General features: G+C 34.9%; 2 protein-coding genes across 2 annotated transcripts; both read left to right on the top strand.

Annotated features, from left to right (window-relative positions):
- The first annotated feature begins 3,428 nt into the window (after positions 1–3,428).
- LOC139693572 (copine-8-like) lies at positions 3,429–13,645 on the top strand. Its single transcript, XM_071591780.1, has 6 exons — positions 3,429–3,631; positions 3,719–3,986; positions 4,465–4,656; positions 8,022–8,153; positions 11,562–11,690; positions 13,562–13,645. The coding sequence occupies exons 1-6, from the start codon at positions 3,567–3,569 to the stop codon at positions 13,643–13,645; spliced, it is 870 nt and encodes a 289-aa protein (XP_071447881.1). The 5' UTR covers positions 3,429–3,566.
- Positions 13,646–15,416: 1,771 nt separating this feature from the next.
- On the top strand, positions 15,417–20,291 carry LOC139693571 (copine-8-like). Its single transcript, XM_071591779.1, has 5 exons — positions 15,417–15,488; positions 17,677–17,812; positions 17,943–18,170; positions 18,684–18,862; positions 19,801–20,291. Exons 1-5 carry the CDS (start codon positions 15,417–15,419, stop codon positions 20,137–20,139), a joined length of 954 nt encoding a protein of 317 aa, XP_071447880.1. The 3' UTR covers positions 20,140–20,291.
- The last annotated feature ends 1,737 nt before the right edge of the window (positions 20,292–22,028 follow it).

The raw sequence follows: 22,028 nt of genomic DNA, 5'->3' as shown, positions 1-22,028 counted from the left end.
TAAATATTCATTGACTAAAAGCAGTGTTGGGTACTAACTAGTGACAAGTAGTGCAGTATTGTTGATATTACTATTTTTTCCTTAGTTGAAACTATCAAAATAAATTTTTCACAAGTAAGATATTGAAATAGCTGATACAAAAATTTTTGTAGTTTGTAGCTGTTTTGAGCAAAAATTTTGATTCCTAATTTTCTCAGTCTTCAGTCACCATAGTAGTGAATATCACTAGTGCATATCATCTAGAGAAAAAGTAAACTTATTCCATATAAAGTGTTTTTTCCTCCTTTTCCTTGCTTTGAAACAAATTTTCATATATACCTATATTTTGTTTAGGACACCCTCCTTGAAAAGAAGTCTCTGACAACATCCAAAGATGTCTGCATAAGTTGACAAACTTTTTACCATGCCTACCCATTTCTCAACAAGCATCCTCATCACTCCTAAATTCTATTTTAATGACTTTTAATTACATATTAATAGTGTTTTTTCCTAAACAACAAACAAGAAATGTTCATTCATAAAATCATCACAGTGGCGACTTAAATCTCCAGTTACACAAAAGTTGTCTAATTTCAAAGTGTGTACAGGTAAAAACTACATATGTACACACCTATATGCAAAATTTAACACTTCATTTTTAGCCAGTGCTCTAAAAATGTACTATTTTCTGAGGAGCAATCGGTGCTCAGCAGTATGAGATGCAAAATAACTGATTCTAATTTTGAGCTAGTTTCTGCTGAAAATAAATAAAAATATTTTAACATTCTTTGATTAAAAAATTAATCTCCTATCCTCTTTGAAACAATTTATTTCAATACTTATGCCAAAGTTATCAATCAGACAAGGATCATTAATAGGCTACTGCCAAATATTACCAATGGTTTTAAAATTACAGAAATGCGGTTTGTTGAATTCATATGCTTTCTAATCTGAAATAGCACTGATGGTGTCTATCATCATGTAGATACTTAAGAAATTTATTTGGTTTTCTCGATTTCAAGTCAGCTCAATTACATAGGTAGCTGAAAATTAGCCAGCTACTTATTTTAAATTACTTGCCCCACACATTTGAAATCTCACTCCAATTAAGGAATAATTAGCCACTTTCTTTGTTTTCAAAATATGGTTTTTTTCCATTTTATTTCAGAGGTAACAGCTCAGGAAACTTTGGCTTATCACCAAATCCATAGAGTCTTCAACTACCATTATTTTTCTTCTTTAATACGTACCCATCTTTCTTTCTAAAGGAAATCTGAAAATTTTTCTATCACCACAGTGAATTTTTTCAACCTACTTTTGCCCTCATCCTTGGCTATTTTCCTTAAGTGAATATCTTAGCAGAGGGAACCTTTCCTCCTTTCTACCTGCTAGTATTTCTGCTCATATTTTGCATGCGGAAGAGTATTCAATGCAATGTATTATAGTGACAACTTGCTCTATTTTACATCTTTCCTGCTGTCCACCAACATAACTTATATGAGGCTCTTGGATCATGTTTCTATTGAAGATAATGATTAAGGCAAAGGATCTTTTTTATGCAGTAGCTTACATGGCATCTTAAAATGTATGTAAAAAATTACATGTTCAGTATCAAAAATATTAGATGTGGTTTGTGGAAATATTTCCTTTGATCATTGACAACTTTGTAACACCATAATATAAAAAAGAGACCTCATAATATTATGCCCATCCACTTGAAATTACTACTGACAAGCAACAGACCTAGGCTGTCATTGACTTCCTCCTTAGATTTGGGGGACTTTAAGGACCTTTTTAGTAAAGCAAATTAAAAACATGGACAAATTGTAAAAGGGCAGCTTTGAAAATAAGACCTGGTTGAAGATAATTCTATTTTATAATAAAATATATATTTCTTTTATTATTGCATATATATTTAAAGAGCTGTAAAAAATAGAGATGTTCCCTGGCTTGGACCACTGTAATAATAATTATTTATTCTCACCAGGTGATCAGGATACAATAAACAAGAGGTCAATTTCATATGATATAAGCCACAATGAATATGATGTCACTAAGAACTTTGAACTATCCAGAAAAAATGCGCTATAAAGCAATGTGTAAAAATTACATCATATAACACAGAAGTAAGCAACCGTTTACAAAAATATTATACTACAGAGTATTTAATTATCCTTTCACGGAATGAGATAATTCCTTTTACAGGTATTCCATAAGTAGTGCCTTTATGCTACCAACACTTCCCATTTCTTTCAATGATTGAGGTAATTTATCATGAAATTTGATGCCCATTTCCTTGGGTCCATGTGGTTAAGATTTGGTCCCTACAAGTTTGTAACATATGTTGTCAGTACCTCTGGTGTTACAACTGTACATTTTGTTTCATTCCAATTTACAATTCATTCATTTCATTCATCTCACATTACGCCACTGCTGCTAATGAGTGCATAGTTACTTATGGCTCCTCTTTCTGTGTAAAGAATGTTTATCATGTCTCTTCGTTGGGCTTGCAGTGAGTGCGATGAAATTCATTCATTGATCATATCATGCAGCCACCATAATAATGTAGAAATCAAAGGGTAAGGGAAGGCCTAATTCAGCACTCATAGCCTTTCCCTCTACACCAGCTAAAGAGGATACCTAAATTGCCACAGTAAGAAAACTGTTGACGCACCCAGCATAATGAGCCTAACTACTTTGAAGAATTGGTATATACCTTTGAAGAGTGTGGGAATTTGACAAAGTAAACAGCACTGCATTGTATTCAATGGATTATTTCAATGACCAAATCCTTCTTGAAATATAATGAATATGGAAAGTGCACCATTACTTTCTTCTCTATATCTCAAATAAGTTCTTTGTGACTATATATCCAATAATTCATGCTAAACAATTTGCAATAACATGTAACTGTAGAAAGGCAGTCAATGTAGAATAAACAGGATTCATTTATTTCATTGAGACTGAAGTATCAGGGTTTTATTTCATTAGTCATGCAGCTATCAAATTTATTTTAGGAAACATTTCTTTACTGCAAACTTCAACTATTTTTTCAGGAAGGTCATTTGCCAAATTGGTCAACTATGTCCCATACTATTATCTACGAACAAATTATTTGTTGGATATCAGTTTGCACTCTTGTCGAAATTTCTCCAGAGAATGGGATCAATACACGATAAACTTACCTTGCTGCTGTCTGGAACGTATCGTAAGATATTTTATATGTGAAGTTATATTCATATTATTAAATCAGCAGTGAATGGGGGAGGTTATATAGTTTATATAGTATTACCTAAGGGTGTGAGGTGGGATCGTGCTGTTTTACGAAGCTAAACCCGGCGCTATTTTTCAACGGAATTTCGAAAGTCAATTTACAATGCGCCGCGCGATTGGGACGCTAGCCACTGCTAATTGCATTAGTGTTATTGTTTACGTTTTTGAATTTGAACGCCTTGACCAAATATATGCTTTCGTATAGGTTTTCACTACCAGTCCTAATAGTGTAATTCCTTATTGGCAATTTCTCCTCTGGTTACTGGTAATTTACCCAAGTGCCTGAAGTCTCTTTATAGTGGCTGAAGACTAAAATGCCGTTCGTCCCGGGCACCGCTGAATTGCCCACTTCGGAGGTGGAATTATCAATCTCGTGCAGGTGATTCAGCTGCTGATTTTTTTAGGAAAAGTGGTATTTTATCTCATGGCAATGATGAAGTAAATCTTTATTTATTTGTTGTATCAGGTCTTTACGAGGGAAGGATGTTCTTTCAAAATCGGACCCAATTGTTGTTGTTTATTGCAATCCTTTTGGTGAAAAAAGATGGGTTGAGTTTGGCCGAACCGAAGCTGTTCAAAACGCGCATGATCCCGACTTCATAAAGAAAATTGTCATGACGTACCAGTTTGAAGTGCAACAACCTCTCTTGTTTAAAGTATTTGATGTAGATTCATCCAGTAGCAGCCTTGAAGACCATGACTTCTTAGGTGAAGCCAGTTGTTCATTAGCCCAGGTAAAATTAAAATGCCAAGAGAATACTGATAATGCTTCATAAATGAATAATATGTATGATTTACTTATAGTTTGTTCTGTCCCACTTTAATGAATCTGTTTTCACAGTTTACAGAGCGCTTTAATTGAAAGATAAAAATATATGTTCCCTAGGCATTAAAAGTGAGATTAAATTGAAAATGCTGTGAGCGATATGCTCACTTTAAAATGAGAAGGTTGTTGCCTAAATTACGTAGCCCCAAGTACTGTAACTGATTTCTCTAGCTTGTGCAGCTAACATATTTTGAGAACTCATTTTCTCAAAAGCTGTCATAAATTTAACTAGCGTAGAGTTGAATTTAAGATATCTGTTGCTTGATTTTATTTAAAAGTTAAGTGAACCGATTTGCTACACCAGCACAAATATGTAAACTGATGCAGGTACATGAAAGTTTTTGAGAGGTTTAGATTTTAACGCCAAATATCGCATTTTCTTTAAGATTGTATCATGTGGGAAACTGCAGCTTGGCTTGAAAAAACATGAGAGTGACGCTGAAGGACGTGGATATATCGTTCTTAGCACAGAAGAACTTTCCCAGGTGACCGATATAGTTGTGCTCCAGTTTCAAGGGAGTAATTTGGACAAGAAAAAATTTCTCGGAAAATCAGATCCATGCCTTGTTTTCATGAAGGTAATTAGGTAACATACAGTGGATTTTCTTTTGTGCCAAGTGAAAATTTTGCCTATCCATGCATTGAATTAATTATACCTGCAAGTATTTTGTGTTTATGTTGGATAAATGTGGCATAATGTATTTGGGGTGTTGCTAGTTGTAGTAGTAATTAGGGGAGGTGAGCCAAAGCAAGCTCATAAGTGGTAGATATGATTTTCAGGGAATGGGGGAAGTGTGGAGAGGAACCCACCATCAGCGCAAGTCTACTCCTAATGAAATGTGCCAAGGGGACCATCAGGGGTGTTGTTAGCTATACTGTTTGTAGTACATATGATGCTTATGACAGAAGAAAGTGAATTTTGCTTTAAATTAGGCTCACTTTATACTAACTTCAAAATTTATTTTTGGATGTAATAATCATGATCATATGGAACATGAATAAATTTACTAATTATTCAACAAAAATGTCTTCTTTGTCATGCATCGATTTGTAAAAATAACTTACAATTCAAGTCAGCAATATTGGTATTCCATACCTTGATTGGTAGTGCAAGTTCATGCAAGGAGGCAAAACAACAACTTGCTCATGACTTCTTATCCTGTTTCAATAAGTGACAAATTAAGTCTGTGCAATGGAGATGTTTAATTATAAATTTGACCTGTTTGTAGTTAAAAGCATTTATTTATTCATGATTATTGGTGTAATATGGCTCAGGTTTACCGAAAGACTAGAGTTAGCAAATTAAATTCATACATGTCTTATTAAATTTGCAAGTATCTCTTATTATTATATCTGATGCTATTTATGTACTTTTGTTTTATATTTAAAAAGTCTATTTGCATGGCTTCTAAAATGATGTCAATGTTCCCAAATAAACTAAATGTGTTCTCTTTTAATGAAGTAAACTAGAATTAGATTCACATGTCCTTCTGGCCATTGGGGTTTTTAAAATAATTGTGAATCAGTTGATGTCCAAGATCAAGGGAATGGTACATAACCATCACTTTCTTTGCAGGACAATGCAAGCCGTTCCAAGTCCCGACAAGGAAGATGTTTGCCCTCATATTGAAACTATTCCACCTTAAGTGGGTTTTGCCACATCCAATTGTCTGAGTAAGAAACCATGCATTATCTCAATAGTTTCAGCCTCAACTTTGTGGAAGTTCATTTATTAAACCATGCATTTCTGAATTTTGATTTGCAATTTTAAGTAAAAATTAATTTTTCACTCAAGTCTGAGAGGTCTGGGGTGACATCTGAAGGAGTATTATGGATTTAGTCTTTAAAATCATGGGAAAACCTTGCTTATTTGTCCCTTACTTGACATGTCCCTGCTTCAACCAGCTGCTTGGCAATGATTACATAATGCATTGAGCCCCTGTATATTACACATTAAGCATCTTGTCGAATTTGTGTGACTGATTGTGGTTCACATGCACCTAATTTCTTTATCATTGTGTGCACATAATCCTCTCTCATTCTTCGTTATTGTAATATATTTTTTTCAGAGTTAAGTAGTAAATTTTCTTGTGTTAACTAATAAGGGCTGTATCAACTCTCCTCCTTATGGGCTACATTATCAGATAAGGGAGGCTGACATCCTGGCTCACATAGACAAATTAATTGAGGTTCTACTATACTACTAATAGCATTAGATTTTATAAAACATGGTTTTGGTCCCCAAAAGAAATATTCATTTGTAGTTATGGGTGCCATTGAGTGCTCAGAGAAATTTTATGAAATTGTAACATCCATACCTAAGGTAGAATCAAAACCTGTAATTTTTGGGTGGGTGTATTTCTTAGCTGATGCCCTAAATTTTTCTTGCTCCGTATAATTCTTTAAGGGTGTTATCGTGAATGCAATCACTTCGTAATGCCATAAATTTGGCATAAATTAGGTCTGTTCTAAAGGTTCCTGAACTTTTTGAATATCGTGCCTCCAGTTGAATATTTTTTGATACTTTGAAGCATTGTATCCACCAAAACTTCCCGAATAAATGTCTTCAACCACTTTGTTGATATCTTGGTTTGTTGATTAATTACAGCTGTTTATGTGAAGGCATGTGGTGAAAAATTGGATCCGCGCTCTTAGGTATGAAGGAGTAGCATTGTTCTGTGAAACTCTGTAAGTCCTTCACGGAATATTTTGAGTTGATTACCAAGGCTTATGGTGAAGATGCAATTAAACTTACTGTGTGCAATGAGTGGTTTATCTGGTTCCAAAAGGGGTGGTAATCAGTGGAAGATGATGTGTGTTCTTGAAGACCATCAACGTTCAACTGTTGACCCCCACATCGAGAAAGGGAACGATTTTCTTCATACAAATCGACATTCGACTGTCAGGAAACTTGCTTGCTGTGGCTTCTGGATTGGTTCATGCTATGAAATCCTGACTGAAAAATTGATTCACTGCCAAATTCATGCTTCGCCTGATGACGGGAGACCAGAAACAGCATCAAGTTCAAGTCCATCAGGAACTGTTTGATCGAGCTGAAGAGGATGAAACCTTTTTGTCCAGGATCATAACAGGTGATGAGTCATGTGTTTATTTATAATTTATCAAGGCAAAAGTGAAATCTTCACAATGGTTGGTGAAACATCCCCTGCTCCAAAAAAGCTCGACAAGTTCGTTCAGATGTGAAGGCAATGTTGACTTTTTTCCTATGCAAAGGGGGTTGTGCATCACGAATACATTACTAAAGGCCAGACAGTCAACATGCAGTGCTACCCAGGGGTTATGAAATTCATAAGAGAGAGAATCGGGAGAAAACTGCCCAAACTTTGGAGGAGTGACAAGTGGTTTTTTCACCATGAAAATGCGGCGGCTCATTCGATTCTCTGAACTTGTGAGTTTTTAGCCAAAAGCAAGACTGCAGTGCTTTCCCACACATCCTATCCTACAAACCTGGCCCCTTGTGACTTTTTCCTGTTTCTCAAACTAAAAACCCTGCTCAAAGGAAAACAAATTTGCCACCATTTCAGAGATAGAGAAAAATCCAATGGAGGAGCATTCCAGAAGTGTTTCAAAAAGTGGAGACACCATTGGGATAAGTTTATTTGTACATTGGGGAGGAGACTCCTTTGAAGGGGACCTTGACCAATAATTTGCAAGTGAAGTATTTTTTTGTAATGAAAACTTTGGGAACCTTTTAAACAGACCTCGTGATGGGGATTATGTCATTTCAAGCCTAATACTTTTAGGCTTAACTTTATGGAAACTTTCCATATTGGAGAAAAATGATATTTAACACTTGTGACTTCCACTTCTCTTTTATACTCTTTAAGAGAAGTATAGTGGTAATCACATGCTAAATATCATTTCTCTCCAATTAAGTCATTCATTCCTAGTATTATAGAATATATGATATGTTCTTTTACAGGCAATGGAGTCTGGTGATTTCAATGTTGTTCATAGAACTGAAGTTATAAAGGGAACAGTTGACCCTTATTGGCAAAAGTTCTGCATTCCTGTCCGAAATCTCTGCAATGGTGATTTTGAACGAACTATTAAGGCAAGTTTATTGAGAGCAATATTACTTATGTTGGTAGAAATATGCACCCGAAATAAATATGGATTTACACAACTCAAACTTTGTATTTAAAGAACCTTTAAATTAATTGTTCAAATTAGTACATGCCTTAAGGCAAATTGTTTTAGATAGAAACATAATAAAAGAGAAAATTGTAGAGAAGATCCAAAAAGGAAGACCAAGAGATAAGTACAGCAGGCAATCTATGAATGACGCCAAACTTAAAAGTCATCAGGGGGTGAAGGAATGAACATTGATTAGATAAAAATAGTGGGATACAGCAGATCAATCTTAAGTTATAAATACTGATGATGGGCCTTCAAAGAAGAGGTTTGGTAAATTTTTCTGTTTCCAATTATAATATAGGAGTTTTGAGGTTTTTTGACTTGTTGCATTTCACATCATGTTAGTCTTCTTTGGTTCATTTTTACCCAATTATCATATCCTGTATTCACAATCCGGTCATTTGTACACCATGAATACTAAAATTCTAACTGTTCTCATATATTCTTTAAGTGTGCTTCCATACCAATCCCTTTCACTTGGATGTGCCTTTAATAAAAAAGCATGACTATTTTTCACAGGTCAGTGGGGTTATTTGGACTTGATTCATTTCAAAGCATGATGTTTTGTGGGCAGTCTTTTTGTTTATCAATTGCAGATAGTTATAATTAATTTTGATGTATATGGTGGACAAATGTTATTTGTAATGTGTGGCACGTCCTAACATCTTCAGTTGACAATGTCATGGCATAACCAAATCTGGGCCATACATATTAAATAAATTTGTGAAATATAATGTAGTTGACTTGATTTAAATTGAAAATAATTCTTCCAAATAATGCTAGACGTTGTGAATTATATATACTTATTTTATACTTAATTATAGTTACCCTGCCTTTTAAATTGGCACAGATCGTGATTAATTCTCAGTGCTGACCCCTCTTGATATGACACCATATTGGAAACTGGTATTTGCTTTGTCGAGGTAATAATCACTAGTGGTGCTACGATAGATACAGGTGTTTGCTCCCTTGAATTTGCAATATTATAAATAAATTTAATTGCTTTCATAAATGAAATTATTTCATAGCGGCAGAAAAATAATAAATTTTAGTGCATCTTTCCTCTTCCACTTCCTAAGCATCGTTACAGCAATTTTGGAACTGGTGCTATGATGGATACTGGCTCACTTTTTCGTAATAGCTACCAACACTGTCGCTGTGTCATAATTGTGTTAAATGAGTCAAGGTAATTTCATGGATATAATTATTTTATCATAAAAATTGAATGGAATCAAAGTGTGTCATCCCTGCCCAATTCTTGTGCTATGGCAGACACTAGTCTTGGCTAAGTAATATGTTTGTTATTATCAATAATTAAATTTTCCAAAGAGCGTGACTCTGGAATAGTTCCCAACTAATATGCATTAAGAGCTTGTTTTGGCCTTTGGAGAATTTTTTTGAGAAGACTAATAGCAGACAACCTGTTATAATGAATAGTTTCAGGAGTAACTTTGTGGAGATGTTCCTTAATGAATAATGTTCAACAATGCTTTGTAACTCCACATGAATAGTAAACTTTATTGCGACCTAGGTTTCACTGTGATGCAGCGTCTTCAGACAAAGAAGTTATATGCACACATGTATGTATACATATATGGCTGTGGAGGTGGGTTAGAGATTGGAAGAGGGATTGGTTGGGTGTAAAGGGAGGGCTAGAACACCGTCCATGACCACCAATCGGGCAATAAGGACTAAGTAAGGGCAGGAAGGGAGAAATGGCAGAGTGGCTCGAGGTAATGTGCACTAGTGATAAACATTGTAATTTGTAGACTCCACTTTTGTCAATTTTTTTCCCTACTTTGTCTTTGGTCTGGGATTAAAAGTTTTGTAATTTGTTTTTATTGTAGAAAGCTGGTATTCATCTAGGCATCATGTGTCACAAAAGTACGCAACCTTCCATTACCTCCTTCATAGGCTGTTAGCCATTCCTATTTCAGTGGAGAATCTGGAAAGGGAGCTCTAAATTATCAAACAAATTGGGTGATGTAATGGATACCTGGTTGGCCTAATAAGTAAACTGTATCATAAAAAATTGGACATAATAGCCACCAGACAAATCTACAGCAGTTTTAATGGCAAAAAAGTGCAAAGGAAAAAAATTGCCATGCCTGGGTTACATTTCCCTAAAATTGCAAAGACATTTCCCACAATAAAAATAAATAGCAAAACTTTTTATCCTTTACCAAAGACAAAATAGGAAAAAACTCAACAAAAGTAGAGCCTACAATTTACAGTGTAACAATTGCGCAGCCATGTATATCAGGCAAACCGGTAGGAAGTTCAACGAAAGGATTAAAGAACATAAACATTGCTTCAGGAGTGTCGAATCTTCTTCTTTGTTTGCCAAACATCCACTCGACAACTAACATATTAGTGATTTCACCCCTCTGCTTCTCCACTTTGAATGAAAAGGGGCCAGGCTAGACATTCTTGAACATTGGGAAATTCTTAAGAACTGTGGGGAAAACCCATTATTGAATGACATTATGTTTTCCTCTCACTTCCCTCTCCTCGGGGTAGCAAAACGTATAAGTGTTCGGAAGAGGCCCCTTTCTCCTCCCACGTCGAGCCACTCTGCCATTTCCCTACTTCCCCCACCCTTACTTTGTCCCTAACTTCCCGATCGGCAGTCATGGGCGTGTTCTACCCCTCCCTTTACACCCAACCCATCCCTCTCCCAATCTCTAAGCCACCCCCACAGCCATATATGTATACATACATGTGTGCATATAACTTCTTTGCCTGAAGACACTGCACCACAGTGGAACCTAGGTCGCAATAAAGCTTATTTTTCATGTGGAGTTTAAAAGTTTTGTTTGAACATTATTCAGCAGTCAACCTGTTAAATAACTCGTTGTCAAATAGCCTGCCATGTTAATTTGCATAGTGTAATAATGGACTATTATAATAGTCCATTATTACACCATGATTTTCTGCCCAAATATGGTGTGATACATTTTTTTTCAAATTCATTTGGTTTGAACCAGAACTCTTTCTAGTTAATTTTTGGTATCGTGGATTCAAATAACAAGGTTTTACCATATACCCAAGGCTTCAGACCACACGTGTCATAAGAGTCACGAAAAACGCTGGCTACAAGAGAACTTTTCAAATGGTTTGTTCATGAATTTATGATTGAGTTATAATTATTTTTGGTTGCATGATTTCCATATTTATCTAATATAACTACCTAAAAATCAGTTCTAGTTGTCTCTGATTTAAGATTCAGTTATGTCTCTGATGTAGGATTCAGTTATTCCAGTTGAGGTTTTCAATTCTTTTCTTTCATTGGACAGTATATTGAAATGCTTCATTTCATTGTCAGGTGGTTTGTTATGACTGGAATAGCAATGGAAATAATATTATTATTGGAGAATTTGAAACAACATTAAAAGAATTGAGTCAAGGGCCTGGCAGTGACACTGTCTTTCAACTTATTAACAAGAAAAAGCAGGTGAGTATTTCAATGCATGTAATATTCTTTTTCATAAATTTGAAACTACTTGTTAGATCATTATGATTTAATCTGAATTTTTATTATAAACCATTAAACATGACAAATAAAATAAATGTAATAGTATCTGGTGTAACTTTGTGGACATTCTTCTTTGAGTTTTCTTAATTGTGTTCTACCTGATATGAGTTTGCATATGAGTTGAAAATGTTTAAAAAATATTTGTTTTATAATTCAATGATAAGAATTCATTTCGTGGGGGCTACTATAAAAAGAAAAGTAGCCCCCACGAAATGAATTCTTATCGCCCAATATCTCTCCTAAATCAGTTTAGCAAAATATTTGAGAAAGTGTTTCTCAATCGCCTCATCCCATATGTTGAATCTGAGAAGATTCTGTCAAAATTTCAGCATGGTTTTCGGCAGAATAGGTCCACCAAATCTGCTACTTATCAGGCAATTGATAATATATTGACAGCTCTTGATTGCAAGTTAGAATCTGTAGGAATGTTCTTTGATTTTTCTGGCGCATTTGGCTCAGTAAATCACAATTTACTATTGCAAAAAATGCATAAATATGGCATTAGGGGCAATGCACATGACTGGTTAGTCTCATATCTTCAGGGCCGTCAGCAGCACGTGGTATTGCTCAATGATGGAAAAAAATTCATCTCTCCTGGTAAAGTTGTATGCCAAGGTGTCCCACAGGGTTCAGTTCTGGGTCCTATCCTGTTTCTCCTCTACATTAATGACTTACCTGAGAATATAAGAACCAACGAAAGGGATGATCCACTCCTATTTGCAGACGATACCAGTATCATACTCACTGCCTCTACAGTCCAAAGTTTAACAAACAATGCTAAACAAACCGTTCAACATCTGAACTCATGGTGTAGCAGGAATCAGCTGAATTTAAATGTGGAAAAGTCCCAACTACTTTACTTTGCTAATAAAAACAAAAACATGGCCACTTTTGCAATTGAATCAAGTGGAAAACTAATTCCCCAAGCGCCCCATGCAAAATTCCTAGGAATAGTTCTAGACGGGCGGTCGTCCTGGTGGGAGCATATATGTCACCTGGCCAAAAAAATGAATACCATTTGCTTCCTTATTAGAAGCATCAGGTTTACCGTAACAATGGATGTCCTCATGTCAATATATTATGCAAATATCTACTCCTGTATAGTATATAGTATCCTTTTCTGGGGTTCTTCTCCGCTTGCAGACACAATATTTAAAATTCAAAAGCGAGCCGTACGGCTAATTGTCAAAGCAGAGCATAATGCTCCTTGTCGTCCATTATTCCATAAATTGAACATTCTACCTTTGCCATGTATTTATATCTATGTATTACTGGTGTACACCTTTGTAAACCTTTCAATGTATGACACAAATTGTGGTATTCACCACTATGGGACCAGGTCTAAAAATGATCTGCACCGAACTTACGTAAGAACTAGAACCACCGCACTAGGCCCTAAATCTATGGGTCTCCTTATGTTTAATAAGCTAAACGAGGACCTGAAATCCAGCACAAACATTTATCTATTTAAAAGAAAATTGAGAGCTTTTCTTCAAAGGAATTTGTTCTATTCTATTAGGAATTTCATGGAACATGAAACTTAGAATAGGCATATGTATTAACATTGTGTATTATTGTATATATTGACGTGTCCTATACTATGTACAATTTTTTTTGTATGATGGTCTCTGGACAAATAAAAATTATTATTATTATTAATGGGTTTGTGATGGAACCCATAGCATTCAATTTTACACATTTTGAGTCAGTGGCATCCATGGAATGATATAAGTTAAGATTATCATCTACCAGATTTTATACTTGAATATAGTTTCATTTCATCTTTCAAGGTAGCTGTAGTACTAAGACTGATGTGGGTTGATCACTTAACGTGCATGAAGCCTGAACCCCTTAATGTTTTAGAAAATGACTGAATTCTAGAAAGAGAAGAAATCTTCTCAAAAATAAAGATATTTAGTTAAAGATGTACTATTTTATTTGAGAAGTCATTAGTGTGTACTTATATAAATTTTCTACCTATAAGATTTTAAATATGTATTTGTGATATAAATGCAGCATAATTTTGAAGTCTTGACTTGTTGGTTGGGTTCATAGGACTAAATGGAAATTAAATTTTGCAGCTTCTGAAGGATTGGCATAAACTTTAAAAATAACTGCTTTTATACCCTCTATCTTGATGATTTTACCCGGCAAATTCACTTTTTGGTATAATCTATTCGGTGTGTACCTAATCAGGGATTTCATGCATAAAAAATCTCCTTAGTCTTAGGATAATTTTCAAGAAATGATTACATTTTACTCACCTCAAAATTTGTTACTTAATAATTTCAAGTATTCCAAGAATATAAATATTTAACTTTTGTGTTCATTCTCTATAATGAAAGAGATGCCTCTCAAGATGAAGACAAGCGATGAAAACATTCTAGGAGGCCTTTTGGAATTGCAGATTGTCAAAAGAAAAAAATATCATTTTCAAATTTGGGATTCACTAAATCAGAAAGTGCAATCCCCAACAATGTTAGTTTCCCAAGATTATTTCAAAGAAGAGGTACATTCAAAGTACATAATCTATTATGTTATAATAATAATAACAATAATAATGTTGATTAGTGCATTAGGATAGGAGAAGGGATAATCTTTAATACAATGTTTCGTCACAGTTTTAATGCTTCAGTTTGGCCATCCTAGTTTGGAGATGTATTTACTGAAGTGAAATAATAGCCTAGCTAATAATAACATAGCTTAATGTACTTCTAAAATGGCAGTAATAGGGAGAAATTGAATATCATCTTCAATAGACAGAATTAGCTGTAGATGAAAAGAAGGAGTGCATCAACGCAAATAAATCTTTCGCGAAAACTGAGTTCTACTGAAATTACTCCACAAACACTTCTTAACATTAGTGGTACTTTATAGCATATGACATAGGCTTACAACTATTATATTGGCATTTATCTATCTTATTTCGATTCATGGTCAAGAGAAAGTTGGTAGGAGGTCAGGAAATATGATTGATGGCCTCTATCTGTGTTATGAAAGTAAGTTTTAGTTATTTTTCTTAAGTTCTTCATTTTGGCATCCTTTATTTGGTAGATTTTTTGAAAGAAATATCACAAATAGTGTATATATCAATGGCAAAATTAATTTTTCATTGTTCCAATGAGCAAGTTTTTTTATGCTTTTTGAATTTATTGCTGGAAAATAATTTTCTTGAAAGAAAATTCTGTCAATGCAGGCTGTAACTTATAGTAGTCATCGGCAGATGTGTTCTTAGTCTCCTGTTTATTTCTAGGCTTTGAATAACACTTGATTAATTATTACCTGCCATAGTCTTCTGAATCCAGCATTCAGCAATCCCTAAACCAACTTTGGTTTTAGGTCAGATATCCATTAACATGCCAGGAAACGTTATAACAGCTATAACAAAGCACTAAGGTTAGAAGCCTGGCTAATGACTACTGTCGTATTTTGTTGACTTTCATGTAGAAGGTTGTGAAAAAGATAGTAAATCATTGATTCTTATGGTGTCTGTAGCAATGTAACCTACTTTCTAACATCCAAACCAGCTTTAGACAACACCATTCTATAACTCACCATCTTGTAAAGACAGATAGCTAGACTAGACTTCAGTTTCCTGATATATTCTTTTGGTGGAGATTTGTGTCTGAGACTTGACAAGCATTCATGACTCAGTTCTCCGATTGGCGACTAGGGCATTCTGACATGGGCCTACTTGGATTCTGTACTCTGAGATTGGTAAGCCTCTGTTGGAAGCTTGTAGGAAAATACTTGCTGTATCCTGCTCTACTTCAAATCAAACATTGACAGCCAAGAAATTCACATCTTCTTTGAGGGAGGGATTGGCCGGCCAAATGACGAGACATATCTGACTTGAAATGTATTTATTTCCAATAACTACCCTTAGTGCAACCCTTCTCATGGCCTCCCAGCTGTGTCCCTTTTGTAGCCACTCAGCATCAGCCCTCAGTCTACCTCGTCATTTTCTTATATTGTTTAACTGAGAAGGTGAAAGACCCTCTTATCAGTGGCCCCCCGGTCATCTTAGGTGAATCACTGTTCATGTGAGTCCTACCACTTATCACTTGTACCCACTCTCAAACTTACATGCATACCAACTCAGCATTCAAAGAGGCCTGATTGACTCAGCGACAATATAACAGTATATGATACATGCTGCACCTTAATGGGTGACTAAATATGTGGCATTTTGTCCAATAAACTTTACCCTTGCCCAGTGGAGGAATATGTGGTCAATTATGGTTGGGAATAAGTTGGGAGAAATAAAATGCAAGGTGTTATCATGGATGACCTCCATTAGAACTTGTCACAAAGAAGTCACAATTATCGAACAAAGGATTGGGCACTGACCAGGCTGATAAATCGATGACCCTGGGGTTATTTAGTGGCTGATGATATTTTTAAGAATGACAGAGGTTATTAAATGTTTGCATGGTTAAGTTTAATAAGATGTTCACCCTGCTCATGCTGGATATGCATGTGTAAAAGATGATTAAGTAAATATGTTGGTGTATGTATACAAATATATAGATTTATTTATGTAAATTTAGTTATGCAGGTTAATGTGTATTGCAATTTTGTTTTAATCAATTATGTACATTCAAATGTATTTTTTCAGGCATGGGAATAAATTTATAGTCGTGCACAGTACCAAATGACAACTGCTGTCTATGAACCAAATAAAACCACAATTACTGCAATTACTTCCATTTCACATATAGACGCTGGCTGGCTGGGAGCTCTCTGTTTGGCTCTCTCTTGGCGGCCAATGGGAATCAACCTTTTCCATGTGGGAGCCAGGGTGTAGCTGCTCTCACGGTTGAAATTGTTCGGATTCTTCCTTATTTCAACTGCTTCTCTTATTAGTCGCGGGAAATAATTCCCTTCTTTTGCCAGTACTCTTCTTTGTTCTCTACATCTACATAATACCCCGCAAGCTGCCGCAAGGGCATGTGGCGGGGGGTGTTAGGTCACCAACCATAAAAAGGAACAGTACCACATGCAAAACAACAACATGGAAAATTACACCCACAGCAGCGTACACACTCATGCAATAAACCCTTAATCCAATACTCATGCTAACACATATGCCATAAATCAACAAACATCTGCACCTCAGGATGCAGCACAAAAGCCATCCGACAACTGTTTGATCGAACTTCATCGTGTGGCCGGGTTCCGACCATGCATGTTCAGCAATCGCTGAGAGTGAGAACTGTTTTTTATCTGTGGCCCTTTGGTGCTCCTTGGTTCTGCATCTGATGGACTGTCCTGTCTGGCCGATATAGGACTTCCCACACGTGCACTTAATGTCATATACAGTATCAAAAGGTCAATGATCAATGTTACTTGAACTGAATGAATCCGTCAGAATTCAAAATGAAACAGAGAACAAAGTGAAGGTGCTTAATGATAAGCACTGCACTGCATCTGCATGATTTGAAGTTTTCGCTGATGTCAAATGAAGTCCTGGCCAGACAAGAGCATGATCACAAAGCTTAAAAGACCCTTGTATTTTATTTATCAGTCATTTCATTCAAGATTGTCATTAGTGGGTTGGGTGTTTGTACAGATCTTTCTTTCGTAGAGATAGATTTTAATATACTGAAAGATTTATTTACTTCAATAAAATGCACTTAAACACTCTTAACTGCCTAATAACTTCGTTGTAATGAAAAAATTCCTTTGATTTTTACTTTAAGAGCATTATTGATTTTATGTATCCAGTTATTTACAGTGTTTATATTCCCTAGACTGTTTATCTTCCTCATTTTCTGATTCCTTCTTTCAATTTAGAATTAACCTGCTTGCATGAAGTTTTCTGTATTCGTGAATGAATCTATGTTTTGTTTTAAAATTTTTCTGTATAAAGTTACTCATTAGCTAATTTAATACATTCTTATAGCTGAAAAAGAAAGATTCGTACAGGAACTCTGGAATTGTTTCCTTAACGTACCTTGACATACAGAAGCCATATTCATTCTTGGATTACATCAAAGGGGGAACTCAAATCCATTGTTCATTTGCTATAGACTTTACAGGTAATCATGCATCTATTAATAATAGCCCAATATTACAAGTATAACTTCTTTAAAAGTTTGTTTGATATGAAAATTGAGTAAATGTGACATTTCATTCGGCTATTTAAAATGTCCTTGTTGCTTTATACAGCTTCAAATGGTAACCCAACATCCAGTCATTCACTGCATTTCCTCAGCTCAGTGCCAAATTCATATGAAATAGCCATCCAATCTGTAGGAAACATAATCAAAGATTATGACAGTGACCAGTCGTTTCCTGTCCTCGGTTTTGGAGCTTATATCCCTCCTCATGGAGCTGTTTCGCAAGAATTTTTTGTAAACCTAGCCCAAGATGACCCCTACTGCAAAGGAATAGAAGGTGCGAGCTCAGTTAAATTCTTACTCTCTTTATTAACTTTTCTTGATAGTGTGTGTGGATTTTTTGTTGTATTCATTTTAAATAGATTTGAGCTGCATGATATTGTCAGTGTAGATAAAGTCACCTTGGTTTATGTAATAACATTGGTGTCATTTTGTAGTACTTTCTAACTTAATTAATTTTTAACTTAACATTTAGTTCTTTTAAGAATCTTTCATGATAATCTGAAGCATATTTTAAAGTAAACAATCTTTTAAGAAGACGTTATAGTTCGATATATTTAATTCATTCTGAGAATCTCTTTAGAAAAAAAATCAAAATGTCACATGAAGTTTTTAAGTGCTTGGTATTAATTTAGAGAAGTCCTTATATATATGTAACATACTTGTATGAAAATAAGGTAACTGAAATTTGACAGCTTCGGTAGGGAAAGGGGGATTAGCTAAGTGTGACATAGAATTGGTCATTTTAGTGTTAATTTTCTAAATGAGCTATATTTTCATTTCTTCACAGGTGTGTTAACTGCTTACCGTAATTGTTTAAGGCAAGTAAAACTGTCTGGCCCTTCTCACTTTGCACCTGTCATAAACCATGTGGCAAAATTTGCTATGGCATATAGGGATGGAACTAACTATTTCATACTTTTGCTAATGACTGATGGATACATCTCAGATATGCGGAAAACCAAGCAGGTAAATTTATTAAGTACACTTTAATATTATCACGATTCAACAGTCCTTAAGTTAATTTGATGGCCTTTTTCGCTCAAATACCAGGTGTTCAATTAAGAAATGTGGTTTTTTTTCACAACAAACAGCAACTTCCTTTTCTATTGTGCGAGCAAAATTTCACGTGTGTTTTTGCATCTCCATCTGCCTGTCATTCAACTCATGTGGTATCAATTTGCCAGTCTTCTGAATCTTTCTCATTCCTTGTAGGTGATTGGAAATAGCTTTCTGACTAACGCCCAATAGCAAGTAGCTTTTGTGTTTGTAAATCATCTTCATCCAACAACATCATTGTGTACAACATTGAATTCACAAATTTTGAAATGCACAAACCATCACTCACAGGTATCTTGCAATGGAGAATGTTCACCATAAACTTCTATAAGTAATTACTACGATTCAGCAGTAGTTTTCTTCAAATGAAAATAAAAAATTAATGCTGTCCGCGAATGCTATATGTTTGATATAAATTTCAACATGTTGAACCCAGCGACACAACACTAAGGCACTTTTTCAATTTATCACTCATGTGGGTCTGACATTGTTGATGGCACAACAAAATGGTATGAGTGTCAAATCTTTATCCTACAAACTGCATTGGTGCACCATCTGTTGTCTGCAATCTGCATTTCGTACGAGTACACCTGGTATGCTTGCCTTTTGATGCCTTTTTCCCCTTTATCCTCTCTACCATTATCTTATCATTTTTCATAAATTTATAAGACTGAATATATTTTTTGCAATTTACCGGTAATAATTGCCATCTGTTTTCTTACCAAGGTTCAACAAATTGATATTTTTTTTGCGTTTTTAGTGTTTATTTATTCCACTTTACTCTTATATATCATGAAATCATTCCTATGCTTTAGTTTTTATTTATTTCTGTTTTTGATATCCTTTAGGCCGTTGTTTCTGCTTCTGTTTTACCAATGTCAATAATCATTGTTGGTGTGGGACCTGCTTACTTTGGTTCAATGAAAGAGTTAGATTCTGATGAAACTCTTCTGAAAGCTCCTGACGGCAGCAGAGCTGCCCGAGATATTGTTCAATTTGTCACACTACGTGATTTCATGACACCTGGTGAAGATTATCATATGGCTATGGCAAAATTGGCCAAAGAAGTGCTTGCAGAAATACCATCTCAGTTTCTTAGCTACATGAGGTTCAATAAAATTGTTCCTCCTCCTGGTGCTGGGAACACCCTGCCTGCTGAATTGCCCCTTGATCCAGAGTTTTTATGAATCAAAATTTTTTCAGGAATGTGGTTATAAGAAATTGTGCATTTATTGTGAGATTTGGAAGCTGGTGTTTTAATGCAAAAGATAAATTCACTGCCAGAACAATTTGTTTATGAAATCCATATCTCCCCATATATGGCTTCATTGCTGTAGATAACTTTCAGTTTAAATATGTATAAAGATAGAATTTGGTACTTTCCTGGCATATGCTGTTCATGAAGTTTTTATTCGTTTTGCATCATATGAGGTGATCAATTGCAAAAATTTCAGTGGCCATGAACCTCAATTCCCTAGGAATAATGCCAGAATTGACCACCAAAGTATTGACAACTGATCACTTGACCTGGTAGAAGACGTACCTACAAATGCAGCAACCCAAAGTCCATTATTTCCAAATATTTGACATAACAGCAAATTAAAATTCTACCCATTCAGCTCGAAGGTATCATATCAAAGTCGATTGTATGACCATCAGAAAACTGGCATTTGCTTGCTCGATGTTAAATATCACTATAATTTCATGGGTATAACTTATAGTTTTACTCTATGCTAATGATAGCTTTCTTCATTCCCGCAAACCATATTTTCTGTTTTATTCCCTTTTTGAAGGTAGCTTCTAATCAGTTCACCTTAGGGAAGTCATATCTATGAAATGAAACTATAATTTTTTGCATTTGAAACTGTGGAAAATGTAAAACGACACGTTGACTTGAATGGAAGGATGGTTTATGACTTTCTGCTGATAAAATCACTGTAAAATGTGTACCCTTGTTAGAACATGTATGAATTATACTGTGTGTTTAACTTAAGTTTACTGGTTATCTCAAATAATTAGCTTTATGCTTGACTTGACAAGTGATCCCCATCAGTCTGATTTACTTGTGGTTTTACTTGGACTGTGTATGGGTGCCAAGAATGGGTCACACCTTTTGATCACCCCTCAGGGTCATGCTAGGCATGATGTTGGTAATTTCTAATTCATTTGAATTTCATGAGCTCTCTGCTTGAATAGGACCAAATTTCTGTGATCGCTTGTATATTGAGATGTCATTCTCTGTTGACAAACCCAATAGGTAAAAAGTGAACTTTACATCATACAAATGTTTTGCTTCCGTAAAAACCTTCACTTTAGTATCTGTTTAAGTCATATTTGGGTCAATCAAAGTTGGAAGATGATTACTTGAGGCCTTCAGTAAAATTAAATTTGAACTTGGTGAAGAGAGACTGGAAGATAGTCATTGACTAAATTGGGGCGCCCATACATATATGTATTTTATAACTGTTTCTTAAAATTCAAACTCCTCTAGAATAGCAGGTTTTGTTATTTATATTAATACGCAATTACTTCCATTTGTAATGGTTACCACCAGATGCCCTGTGCAATATATTTTTGTTTTCATGGTTTTAATATATTTTTACATGCATTCTATTGTTAACTTTTGATCACTTGTAGAAGTGGTAAACTTAAAATTTTATACAATACTCTACTGTAACAAATTGATGTGCATTTATTTTTAATTTTATAGATATATTTTTATCATCATGTAATATGTGCTTATTGTAATATTTGGTTTTTATTGTGTGTTGTTAGATTTGTGCAAGATGTTGACTAGATGGCCATTGGTTACTTAATTTCACCTGCGTTTCAATTATGGACAGCTCTTTTATGAGTTTAAAAATTTTATAGCCACAATTTCCAATTTTTAATTTTCTTATTTTAAACATAAAGCAATGAAATCTTCATTTAGAGCCATTCATACTGAAGAACATGAAACAATATGAGCTCATGTATTATTTAAATAAGCTTAATGGAAAAAATTCCAAGCATGAAACAAATAATGTTTGACTAACAATTTGACCTTAAATTCAGTGCATACCCCTTTTTTGAAAAA

Source organism: Hetaerina americana, unplaced genomic scaffold, assembly GCF_022747635.1.
Source record: "Hetaerina americana unplaced genomic scaffold, ioHetAmer1.1.p SCAF_5, whole genome shotgun sequence".
Lineage (NCBI taxonomy): Eukaryota > Metazoa > Arthropoda > Insecta > Odonata > Calopterygidae > Hetaerina > Hetaerina americana.
Note: the sequence above shows the minus strand (reverse complement) of the source record. Positions and strands in the feature narration are given on the sequence as shown.